Raw genomic sequence first — 13,753 nt, 5'->3', positions numbered from 1 at the left:
CAAATTAGGTATAGAAGGAAAGTATCTCAATACAATAAAAACATATATGACAAACCCACCACCAATATCATCCTGAATGGGGAAAAGCAGAAAGTTTTTCCATGAAGAACAGGAACAAGACAAGGATACCCACTCTCAGCACTCCTATTTAACACAGCATTGGAAGTACTAGCCAGAGCAATCAGGCAAGAGAAAGAAATAAAGGGCATCTAATTGGAAAAGACAAAGTCAAATTTCCCTGCTTGCAGATGACATGATCGTATACATAGAAAAACCTAAAAACTCTAACAAAAAACTCCTAGTTGATAATCAAATTTAGTAAAGATACAGGATACAAAAATCAATAAACAATGATCAGTAGTCTTTTTATATACCAACAATGAACTAGCAGAAAAAGAAATCAAGAAAGCAAGCCAATTTACAGTAGCTACCAAAAAAAATACACCTAGGACTAAATTTTAACTAAGGAAGTGAGGGGCCTGTACAGTGAAAACTACAAATCACTGCTGAAAGAAATGAAAGAGGACACAAAAAGATGGAAAGACATTCCATGTTCATGGATTAAAAGAATTAACATCGTGAAAATGTCCATACTACCCAAAGCAATCCACAGATTCAATGCAATCCCCATCAAAATACCAATAACATTCTTCACAGAAACAGAAAAAACAATCCTAACATTCATATGAAACAACAAAAGACCCTGAATAGCCAAAGCAATCATGAGCAAAAAATTAAAGCCAGAGACATTACACTACTTGATGTCAAATTAAACTACAGACCTATAGCAACCAAAACAGCATGGTACTGGCATAAAATCAGACATATGGACCAATGGAAGAGAACAGAGAACCCAGATATCAACCCATGTACTTACAGCCAACTCATCTTTGACAAAGGCACCAAGAACATACAATGGGGAAAGGACAGTCTCTTCAATAAATGGTGCTAGGAAAACTGTATATCCTTATGTAAAGAATGAAACTAGACCCATACCTCTTGCCATATACCAAAATTAACTCAAAATGGATTAAAGACTTCAATATAAGATCTGAAACTATAAAACTCCTAGAAGAAAACATAGGGGAAACACTTCAGGATGTAGGACTGGGCAAAGAATTTATGAATAAGACCCCCAAAAGCATAGGCAACAAAAGAAAAAATAAACAAACAGGATTATATCAAAAGAAATAGTCAACAGGGTGAAAAGACAACCTACAGAATGGGAGAAAAAATTTGCAAACTATACACCTGACAAGGGATTAATATCCAGAATATACAAGGAACTCAAACAACGTAACAGTAAATAAAATACTCCAATTTTAAAATGGGCAAATGAGCTGAAAAGACATTTCTCAAAGGAAGACATACAAATGGCCAACAGGTACATGGAAAAAGCCTCAGTGTTCCTAATCGTCATGGAAATGTGAATCAAAACCACACTGAGATATCTCACCCCAGTTAGACTGGCCATTACCAGAAAGACAGAACAAATGCTGGTGAGGATACAGAGAAAAGGGAATTCCTCTACCCTGTTAGTGGGACTACAAATTAGTACAGCCATTACACAAAACAGTATGGAAGTTTCTCAAACAACTTCAGATACAAATACCATACAATCCAGCAATCCCACTACTAGGTATAATACCCAAAGGAATGGAAATCACCGTGTCAAATGGATACCTGCTCTCCCATGTTTACTGCAGCTCTATCTACAACAGCTAAGAGTTGAAACCAACCTAGATGTCCATCGTCAGACCACTGGATAAGGATAATGTGGTATACACACAATGGAATACTATTCTGCCATAAAAAGGAATGAACTTCTGCCACTCACAGCAACATGGATGAGCTTAGAGAAATTTGTGTTAAGTAAAATAAGCCAGGTACAGAAAGAGAAATATTGCATGTCCTCACTCATAAGTGAGAGCTAAAAAAGAAAAAAAGAAACAAACAAACAAACAACCACAATATTACACTGAACTTGCAGAAGAAGAGAACAGAACTATGGTAGTAGAGGTGGGAAAGAGGGGGGAGGAGGAGGAGGAGGGAGAAACTGGGTAATGGACACAAAGAATAATTATGTTTTGTAGTGATGAATATGCTAATAATCCTGATTTGATCATCACATATTGTACACAAATACTGTTAGCCAACTCTACCCTACAAATATGCATAATCAATTATGTTTCAATTAAAAAAGAAACATTTAGTACCTAAAAAATAAAGTATCTAAGAAAAACTTAGTATCTAATAAATTCTTAACATATTAAGAGGATTTTTTAAAAAGAAAATATCAAAACATATAACATAGATTCACAAAGAGTGAGAAGATATCAGTTTTATCATCATCATTACAAAAGGCATCGTGAAGCATCTTTCCACTCTACGTTCTAGATAGGAACTGCTTTTGAAAACTCAACTTAAAATTATGTAAAAGGAGGGCCAACCCCGTGGCTCACTCGGGAGAGTGAGGCGCTGGGAGCGCAGTGGCGCTCCCGCCGCGGGTTCGGATCCTATATAGGGATGGCCGGTGCGCTCACTGGCTGAGCGCGGTGCGGACGACACCAAGCCAAGGGTTGCGATCCCCTTACCGGTCACAAAGAAAAAAAAAATTATGTAAAAGGAAACATTAAAAAATTATGTGAAATGTTAGCCAAATCTAACAATTTTAGCTGTTATAAAAGAGTAATTTCAGTAGAAAATGGATGTCATGTCAACTGCAGGATAAGTCCAGATTTTAGGATTTCAAGAAAGCTGATATTCTTAATTATGAAAAGCAGGGAAGTTCATAGATTTATAGCCAAACATCTTATTATTTACCAAGTGTATTTTTTCTGGGTCTGAGTCTTTAAATATTTCATTTTAAAGTTTTATTCTGTATCTCTACATTACAATCAACTGTCATGTATCTGCCAATTATAAATCTCATCAGTATTCCAGGAGGCTTGTGTCTAAATTTTAAATGGCAAAAAGAAAACAGAATCATTCCAAACTTTCGTAATCTGCCAACATCTTAACGTAAATGAATCAAAAAGGTAAAGAATAGTTGCTACTATTCATTTTTCATAATCAAACATGGAGTAGATAAAAAGTCATGAACCTTTTTCTACTGAAATCTCAAACCACACCACAGAAATTTGAAGCCAGATCTTCCATCCATTTAATGTGATCACTAAAAGTAAGACAGAATTTTTGGACCTCAGGGCAAAGATAATCTAGGGGAGGAAGCTAATTCTGAATAACTTATGTCATTCCTGTGTTCAACACATATCCTCACTGGGAAGAAACTGGACAAGGAAGGATAAGTGATTTGCTAATGTATCTTAGCACCAGACAGACTAGCTAAAGGGATAATAGGTAGAATGTCTCAAACAACAAGGGACCCTGAATATCCTACTATTTGGCACATTCTCATGCATATGTTTCTACATGTATACAAGTCCTAAGTTCCTCACACTTTTTCCCTTCTGTTAGAGCTGTAATAACAAAGTGTCACACACTGGGTAGCTTAAACCACAGAAATTAATTTTCTCACAATTCTGGAGGCTAGAAGGCCAAGATCAAGGCATCAGCAGGTTTGGTTTCTGCAAGGCCTTTCTCTTTGGCTTGCAGATGGCCATGTTCCCGCTGTGTCCTCACATGGCCTTTTCTCTGTGCACGTGCATCCCTGGTGTCTCTTCATCTTCTTATAAGGACACCACTCATATTGGATTAAGGCCCACCCGCACAGCCTCATATCATCTCTTTAAAGACCCTAACTCCAAATAAAGTCATATTCTGAGGTACCAGAGTTAGAGTTTCAACTTACAAATGTTGGGGAACACACTTAGCCCATAACACTCTCACCTCCCTGAAATGTCATGACAAAGACTCATAAAAATCAAGGTATATAACAAGAATAGCAGTGGAAAAATTAGAAATGGCATAAACACCAAAAAATTCCTCATTAAGTCAAAGATGTAAACATGACAATAAAATGGATGCAGAGCAGTTATAATAAATCTGAACCAACCCTGAGATACAAATTCCTGAGTAAGCAATGAAAAACCCTTCAAGCAATGGAAGCACCTCATCTACTCACCAGTATCTACTGGCAGAGCTATATGCTGAGTTGGAATTTGCTTAGTACAAATTCTGTACTAAGTACTCAGATACATTAGTGTCATTTGTCTCACTCTGTACACTACTACAATTCAAATTACAAAATGGCTCCTCATCAGATCATATAAATTCACAAGTAGAACTGACTTCCTTTGTATAAGTAAGCATTTTTATCTTCATTATTATCTGATTTTCATTAATATTTACTTCCAAGTAAAATGTAGTAAGTTTTGCTTTATTATCTATTTTTCATTCTGAAAAACTTGGGAAAACCAAAAAGATTTCCATCTTGCCCTCTTCCTCTTTTCATTTCATTCTTAAATTGGCTTGATCTCATGTTCATGTTTCATACGGAATCTCCTGGAACTGAAAAGTTAAGGTATTAGCATTTCCAACTCACACTTACAAGACACACTGTTTGGAAAATATAAGGAAATGGTCAGGGCCACTCAGATGTTCAGAATCTTGCTACGCATTTGGTGTAAACAGGCACATGCGCCCAGGTGCTCCTTGGTTATTGTCTAATGTAATTGCGCATGTGCACCCAGGTGTCCTGGGTTATAGACTTAAGTATAAAGGATGAGTGGCTCTGCTCTACGCCACTCCCCCAGCCCCTGGAATACCCCCGGGCAGGCCACAGGGAGGCCGCTACTGCTGCTGGAGGCTGTTGCTGCAAGCTGTTGCTGCCAGTGCCTCCGGGATGCCCTGAGAGGCCACCACTGCTGCTGCTTTTGCTGCTGCTGAGGACTGAGCTCATGTGGTCTGCCAGTGGCTCTCAGGATCTTTCCCAATTACCTAGTGTGGACCTGCATGTGAGGGGTCTGGTGACCCAGCCTGGCATGTGAGGGGTTTGTAACTCAGACTGTACAATGGATTTGAAGGGTTTGAGCCCTAGCCCTGACGATACAAATGGAAACTTAGTATAACTAAAATAATGAAATATTTTGCCTTTAGTTATGAAATGCCTGGCCATACAATTAGCGTAGCTATTGCCTCAACCTGAAAACTGGTGTAGTCGTGTAGCTTTACACACAACTACAATTTAACTCAGTCCACGTGAGGCCAGAACAAAACAGTGAATGCTACCTTGGCCTCCACTGGAATAGTTTCTCACAGATGCCATTTCTCACTCCTACTGTATCTAAAATAGTTCACAGTATATGCTGCTCACATGAATGTCTGGCATTGGTCTGGTCAGGGCTCCCATTCTATTCTAGTACTGCTCATGGTCACAGCTTGGCAAACATTCACAATGTGCATTAAGCACTAAGTGCATAATGCTGTGAAGATACAGGAGGTGTTGTGGTGAATAACTTATACAGAGGTCTATCTACACCGAAATATATTTCAGTTGTCCAAAATGAGGAGAAAGAGGAAGAGATAGAAAGCAGGAATTAGAAGAAGAGGAGGATATTACCATTACAAACGTGATGGAGCCTTCTGAAACGACCCTACAAAGCCTAAATAAGCCTTAATAAAATCTCCAAGAGAGTGACAAGTTTGTAAGATATTCAGTTGATATTTATCTCTTTGTCATGCTCACCAACATAGAAGAGAATAAGATAAAGCCATGAAAAGCAGAATGGCCTTTTGAGATATAAAACACACTAAAAAATATAGAGCAGATTTGCCCAAAGGCCCTCACTGAATCACAGTAATATTTCTTAATCTGGGATGAATTTCATAGTATTAGATCTCACAGAATTATGGTTATACCTGGTCAGATGCTAGTTATTCCTAAGAATCTACACAGTTTACAAGTATGAAGGAAAGTAACCAATAAACCATGGCAGGACAGAATAGAGACACTCCCCAGGGAGACTGTTCATAAATATTCAGGCTGGACGGGCACTAGTAGTTAATGAACCCACAATAAGCTGAGGACAGCTTAACTACCCTACCAACCAGCATGCTATACCTGGAACTTTGCAGTTTACAAAAACCAGCACACCCGCACATTAGGAGGAACAAAAGTGCAGATGAGCACTATACGACCTTCCACCCATGATGCTAGACTAGAAAGGACAATGTTAAGGGGAAAATGACCCCACTGTGCATGAACAAAAGCTTCGGAAACTCAGGGATGCATGACAGGAAGCTGGTGCAACCTCACATCAGCCTATTAGGCCTTAATTACCCTAGATCCTCCCCCAAGGCCAAATATTCCTCCTCTTAGGATACAGAAACACCCCAGTCCCAAAGAACAGCATATAAACCCTTCCCCTAAGAATCCAGGGGCATTCCTCACTCACAGGGATGCTCAAGCACCCTTCCGCGCATACTTTTCCTTTACAATAAAGTCCTACTCTTTAAATGTTCCATCTTTCTGTCCCTCTTCCTTTTTCTTTCGCTGAGTAGGTGCTCCCCACAATGTGGATGCTACTCGGTCCTGTAAAAGATCTTTCTCCACAGTTTGCCCAAGAACCTGGAACTGTCATTCAACAACAGTTACTCTTTCCCCCCCGGAACCTGCTGAAGGGAAAATATAGGAAAATGGTCAGGGCCCCTCAGATGTTCAGAATCTTGCCGAGCATTTGCTGTAAATAGCCACATGCGCCCAGGTGTTCCTTGGTTACTATCTAATGTAATTGTGTATGGGCACCCAGGTGTCCTGGGTTATGGACCTAAGTACAAAGGACTAACAGCTCTGATACATGGCACTTCTCGGGACGCCCCAAGAGGTCACTGCCACTGCTGCTTCTGCTGCTACTGTTGCTGTGAGCTGCTGCTGAGGACTGACCTCCTGTCATTTGCCAGTGGCTCCTGGGATCTTTCCCAATTACCTAGCGTGGAACTGCATGTGAAGGGTTTCTGACCCAGTCTGTACAATGGGCTTGTGGAGTCTGTGAGCCCTAGCCCTAGCAATACACCTACTTAGAATATTTTATAGTGTCAGTCACATAAAAAATATTCATTTAACAATCACACTGAAGTATAATCAAAGTACTACCAATTTTAATTTGTTTATCCTGTTAAAATTAAAATCTTTTTACCCTAATATCTTAAGGTAAAAAAACAAAAATATCAATCTTGGTCCTAATTGCCTTATTTTAAACAATGGATGCTTTTGATCTCTAAGGATAATAAATACACTATCCCTAATCTATTAGATAGCCAGCAATTATTTTTAACTATTGGTAACAACATCACATTCTGTCTTTTACTGAAAAAAACTTTCAAGTACATTTTATTCAAACTACTCTATGTTGGGTTATATCTACAGGCCCCTAGATCCCATTCCTGTGCTCCTTTGTCTCTTCTTCCCACTTCTTATGTTCATATGTCCAGGTCCATTCACTTTTCCTTCATGGGAAAAACTCAGCCCTGATGCAATATGTATACACTTAAACTTACAACACAAATACTTTCCTGAAAATTTTTGTTATACAAAACATTTTCTTCTCAACTGCTTCTGCTTCTAAAATTTCTCATAATTAAATGTACATTCTCAGAAAAAAAATCTGAGAAACTGTATTCAAACATAAAGCAAACCTTGGAAAATAATTTCTGTATTCCCTGGATTTGGATTTTAATTCAAATTGTTAGATGATCTCAGAGGTTCCATTAGATTTTATAACCATAGCCATAAACAAAAACCTATCTTCTGGAGAAATAGGGAACTTGGACTTGGGTGTCAATTAACAGAGAATGAGGGAAAGGTGCCTTTTTTAATGGAGCCAGCATAATCTTGGTTCCAAAATCAAATAGAAATAATACAAGAAAAAAAATCCTCTTTCACTTGTCAATATAAAATTGAAATTCTAAGTAAAATACAAGTTTCCTAATTAGAGCAGATATTAAAAAAAAAAAGTGATCAAGTCCAGTTTACTGCAGGAATGAAAGAATGGCTTAATATCAGAATATGTATTAATGTACTTCTCTACATTAATGGATCAAAGAAAAAAAAAGCATTTGATAAAGTTCAACAGCTATAATAAAATTAGAAATAGAATAAACTTTCCTTATTTTAACAAAGTTATATACCAAATTCATCATTCTTAAATAAGAAATTTTTTAAGTATAAGGTATATGTGAGGATTAGAAGGGAAGTGACAAAACTGCTTTTATTTGGTAGCTATTTTCCCTGTTATCTGCTTTCTTTAGAAAGAAGGGATATCCATATAGCTCACCTAAAAGAAACATCACATTGCTAAGAAACTATGGGACTAGGAATACAATGAAACCCAGTCCTATCTACGCTGAAGAGAACTTGAAAATAAATGAGATTGACCTATGATTTAACCCAGCACACTGTTTTTTTTTTTTTTCCTTGTTTAGTTTTTGCTTAGAAATGTGAGGGAGACCCACACAAACTCCCAAATTGGTAAGAGCAACTGAGGAAACATTCCTAGGCCTGTATATCATATACCCCCGGCTGTATCAGATTACTCCTGCAGCATAGCCAGAATGGCTCCTTGCCTCAAAAAACAATTAGGGTTGCCTGGAAACTGGAAAGAACACCCCCCACACACTTTTTTTTAAAGAAAATGTAATTTTATTAATATTACTTTTTTACATTCTAGGATGTTGTTGCAGAGCAGTTGGGAGGGAAGGGGAGAGGTGAAAGGGGACGGAAATGTGATGGAAGAAGGAGGAAGGAGGAGGGGTGGGATTAAGGCCTGTGGCACTCCCCGCATTCCCACAGGGGAGACTGGGGGGCTTCCAGCGGTGGCTTGGTCATTGCCAGGCTGAAGACCCACACCTAATGGACCTTTCATGATCCTCATCACAGTAAAACAATGTGGTAGCATCATCTCTTGGTGCCCTACAGGAGAACTTCAAAGCAAAGGAAATTTATCCTTCCATTGGAGAGAACACTACAAACTGTTCTTTATAAGGTGAGTTCTTGTACTCATTCCTTATATGAAGGGATTTGTGTCCTGTGCCTGCATCTGTAAGTCAATCACCATCACCTATGTGAGAACTACTCACATGGTGTGTACATCCACTCACACTGGGTTCACATCCTGGCTCAGCCACCTAGAATCATGTGTCCTTGGGAAAGACACAATCAGTTTCTTCATTTGGAATACGTAATAACATTACTAACTATCCCACTGCCATGAGGAAACATAAGATAAAGTACGTAGCACATGTAAAGTGTATTGCACAGTACTGGCTCATAGTAAGTACTCAATAAATGTTGACTATTATTAGCTATTATCCCAAAGTTATCTTATTGGAAAATGTTAACATCCCATAAAGAGACCATTCCTACTGACTTTTCAATAACATTATGGCAAAGATTTAGTACTTATCAATGGCTTGCCTTGTCATTACATTAAAATCCTCGCTCTTTATATCTTAGCCTTGAACACCTTAAATGATTGGTCCCTGACTTTCTCTCCAAACTCATTTCCTGTTGTTCTCATCTTTCCTATCAATCTAAAAAATGTCAACTACTGGTCTGTCTTTCCCTCAAATATGCCATAATGCCATATTGCAGTCCCATCTCAAATATGCTACCACTTTGGCCTGGAAAGCTTTGTCCCCTAAGGCTACCTCCTTTTTATGATTTAAGTTTCACCCAAAAGGTCACTTCCTCAGAGGTTTTCTCTGACTGCTCTACATGCAACCTTCTATTCTCTGCTTAACCTTTTGCTTTATTTTAGCTTTATTTAAACTTTATTCTTAACTCATTACTACATAAAACTGTATTATTTATTTTATTAATATTTAAGGTAAAGACTGTCTGTCTCCCAGCACTCACCTCTACTGGAATGTTAGCCCCATGAAGGCAGAGACTTAGATCACAGAGTGTAACTGGCACATAGTGAGCATTCTATATTTGCTTAGTGAACCAGATATTTGGGGCGATCTTCCACAGCTTAGGCCATAACTAATTACTACCCTCAGAGTCAAAGGCCAAGAAAAAGTCAGTCAAACTGCAAACCATCTGAATTTATTACTGGTAGGTTTCTCTAAAAAATGGTAAAGACTATATATAATGGAGTGTACGGTTAAATCTCACTGATCCTCACATAGAACTGTGGCCAAAGAAAGCCTGACTTGTACAGTGTGGAAAGAAAACTGGCATTCATTTTCAAAGGTACGATAAACTACTAAGTCAATAATTTGGGTAGGGAACTGAAGAATTGGCTTTTTAAGAAACAGAATAAACTACATGCTGTACCCAGGAAAATGATGTCATCCCCGTAGAACTTTATTCAAACAGTTGTTTAGAAGATAAACAAAGTTAAGTAGGTTTCTTTTATACCCTATTCAAAACCTTTTAAATGTTTCTTGTGGATCACTGGCCTGGGAATATAACAAAGTTTCTCAAACTTATTTGATCACAGAATGCCTTTTTCAAACTTCCAATTTACACATCCTGGAAATCAGTTTGGGAAAAGCTGCTGAAGAGTTCATATAAGTTACTGTGTTAGCAACTATGAGAGCTCTCCATTCAGACTAACCCATAAATAGTTTTAAGAACAATAGTCTTTTCCCTAACTGCTAAATTCAGCTTAGATTTTTAACCAGAATACCTGAATCCTCTGTGTTTTAATAGTGTATTTGTTTTTTTTTTCCAGTATTAATACCATTTTAAAATTCATTTTCTTACCTTACTACACTGTATAAAGTCTCTAAATCTATGCTGCATAAAGTCTCTAAATAGTTACGGGCATCTCTGTCTTGTTTCCTATTTAAATGCAAGTAGTTTCAGTACTCCAATATTTAATACAATATTTACTATTATAATTTTGATCAGGTTTAGGTCATTTCTTCCTATTCATATTTTACTTACAACTTTTACTGCAAAAGTGCTAAATTTTATCAAATGTCCATTTTATCACATATTAAAATCATATTATTATTTCCTCCTTTCACTTGTTAAATAATGAAGTATACTGAAATCTCCTGATGGTAAAATGTCCTTGCACCGCTAGAATAAACCTTATTTGGTCATGGCATACTATTTATTTAGATTGATAAATGTGAATTCTTAATGCTGAATTAAGAAATGTAACTTTAAACATACATAGTTTAAGTGTTTAGGAAGATAAGTATGCTGTAATAAGAGAAAATAAGAAAAGAAATTAGCACTACATAATTCTATTTAGAGAAATTTTAATCAAATGTATATATCCTGTTTTAGTCACATTCTTATTTGTATAGATTGACAAATTTCAGTTTCTTTTACATGAAATTATTTTTTTAATTCCTCTATGAAAGTGAAATTATCTCTTTTGTCCCTTATTCTAAAGATAATCCCAGAAAACATCAATATCCAATGATGTGAACTGAAATTTTGAATGTTAATGAGGCAAATAATAAGTATCAGAAAGTTAAAAGATGAAAGACAAAATAACCTGAAAGCCAAATAATGTATTAGATAAAAAAATTTTATCTGAAAATTTATCTAAAAAATTTATCTATTTTTTTTATTTTAGATTTTAAAAAAGTACTTTTTAAAATCTAAAATACTGGTCTACCTAAATAATGCTGTCTATATTTTTTATTTGGTAACTTTTTTATTGTAATTTTCTCTGTAATGTTACAAATAGTGCATTCTTGTGAACTACTCGTATTACTAAAATGAGTAATGATGAATATGCTAATTATCCTGATTTGATCTTCACATATTGTACACGAGTACTGATAGTCAACTCTCTACTCCACAAATACGTATAATAAATTGTTTCAATTTTCTAATAAATACTAAAATAGGGCCAGCCTGTGGCTCACTTGGGAGAGTGTGGTGCTGATAACACCAAGGCCATGGGTTCGGATCCCCATATAGGGATGGCCAGTTCACTCACTTGGGAGAACATGATGCTGACAACACCAAGTCAAGGGTTAAGATCCCCTTACCGGTCATCTTTTAAAAAAATTAAAATAAAAATACTAAAATGAATCATACAACATAACAATACAGGGAAAAGCTGTTCTAATATTCCCTATAACATTTCTGAATCCTAGACCAGCAGATATAAATGAAAAGAATCTCAATAACCATTTAATCAATCTTTTCAGTTATTACTTTCAAAGAACAATCATTTAACCAATAAGCTTATGGTAGTTATTAGACACAGATGGAAATCAGTCTTTACTATAAAAAGTAAGAAATTATTAGTCACAACTTCAAAGCCATTTGGGTACACTTAACAGCATCAATCTGATCCACTGTGTTCCTGGATAAATTTTACTGGAATTTATAACAACTCTCATTTTCACAATGTGCATATTTATTTAATTAAAACTTACACTATGAGCTAAAACCAAAGTGAAGTTAAGAAAAAGAATATATAAACATCAGGACTCCTGATACTCTATTTCCTACTTTACTGCCAAGATTACAATATAAATATTAAGGAAAATACTGAAAGATATGAATATATTAGATGAATTATCAACAATACTCACGCATCATTTGAGCAAGTCATAAATTCTCCCTTTATTTTGGGATGCCATGAGCCAGTATGAAGCATTGCTGTGTGACCCTTAAAAAAAATAACAACAAAGGAAAAAAAGATATTTTAAAAAGATTAAAAAACCAAAAAAGACTAGAAACTGACATATCATGTTTAAAAGTAAAACTTTTTAGTCCTCCCAAAAGCACACTATTTTAATTACAAACTGATATTATTTTATCCCAATTTTATCTCATGACATGCTTTGTTTATTTCACTTTGTTTTAATTCACTTCTGTACCACTCCCCACCCACACCAAGAATTAGTACAGTGCTTGCATTAACAGGTGCTTAATAAGGTGGAAAATAGGGGAAAATGACATCTCTTTATGAAAAAAAGAAAATATTAAACCATAATAAGAAAGACAGATACGCCCTTCTTTTAAAGATCATGACTCTTTTCTTCAATGGAAAATAATTAAGAAGAACAGAAAGCATTTACAAATCAGCAAGCCAAAGTCATGAGATTGGGAGAAAAAAAATCCATATTTTCTAAAAACATGTCAACAATATTGACTCTACAATACATCTGTAAGAATAAATACGTGAGAAAAGGAAAAACATATTTAAAATGATTCAGGGAATATGAACCTGGTTGGGAGAATCAAGATGGCAGAATAGACAGACAGTCCCCAGCATCACTCTCTCCCACAATCAACCAAGGTACAACTATTAAAAAGCAAAGACTATCAAACTGGGGCCACTAGAACTCAGGAGAAGAGGAGGAGAGACCTACAGAGTTCATGAAGGCAGGAGAAGTCAAAATGAGAGAAAGAAGGAATGCTCTGACCGTTTCAAGCCCCAGCCATTTCAAGGCTGGCCCTGGTGAGCACACAGAGCAAGAGCTGGCAACAACCGCAGCTGTGCCCTTTGAGTGAAGTTGCTTGGAGACTGCAGGGGAGAGGAGGGGCTTGGTGGACCCCAGGCCAGCAAGACCACTGACACGGTTCCCATGGACCCACATACGAGCGAAGGGCCACAGAAAACTGAAAAAAGGAGCCACTCAAAGGTTGGTGAGTCATCACAAGGGACTGGTGCATGGCCCACCCCATGGGAAATACTTGGAGTACGGAGGCTGGGGAGACAGGCCCACCAAGAGAACACTGGGGCACAATATGGACAGCTGATCTGCCCACCAATCAGCACAGGACCACTCAAGAGAGACTGATCAGGAATAAAGAACTACAGGGAGTACAGTTTGCTGAAAAGACTCTGCCCAGAGCAGAGTTTCCACA

The 13,753-nt window shown here is 37.0% G+C and overlaps 1 protein-coding gene across 1 annotated transcript in view; it reads right to left on the bottom strand.

Moving 5' to 3' along the window:
• WDR70 (WD repeat domain 70) overlaps nt 1-13,753 on the bottom strand; it is a 359,712-nt gene that overhangs the window by 189,818 nt on the left and 156,141 nt on the right. The window contains exon 9 of the mRNA XM_063087213.1: nt 12,472-12,548. Within this exon, the coding sequence (XP_062943283.1) occupies nt 12,472-12,548 (77 nt within the window). The remainder of the gene's footprint in view (nt 1-12,471; nt 12,549-13,753) is intronic.

The sequence above is a fragment of the Cynocephalus volans genome, chromosome 2 (genome assembly GCF_027409185.1).
Source record: "Cynocephalus volans isolate mCynVol1 chromosome 2, mCynVol1.pri, whole genome shotgun sequence".
Lineage (NCBI taxonomy): Eukaryota > Metazoa > Chordata > Mammalia > Dermoptera > Cynocephalidae > Cynocephalus > Cynocephalus volans.
The sequence above is the reverse complement of the archived record's forward strand: the minus strand, read 5'-3'. Positions and strand labels throughout refer to the sequence as shown.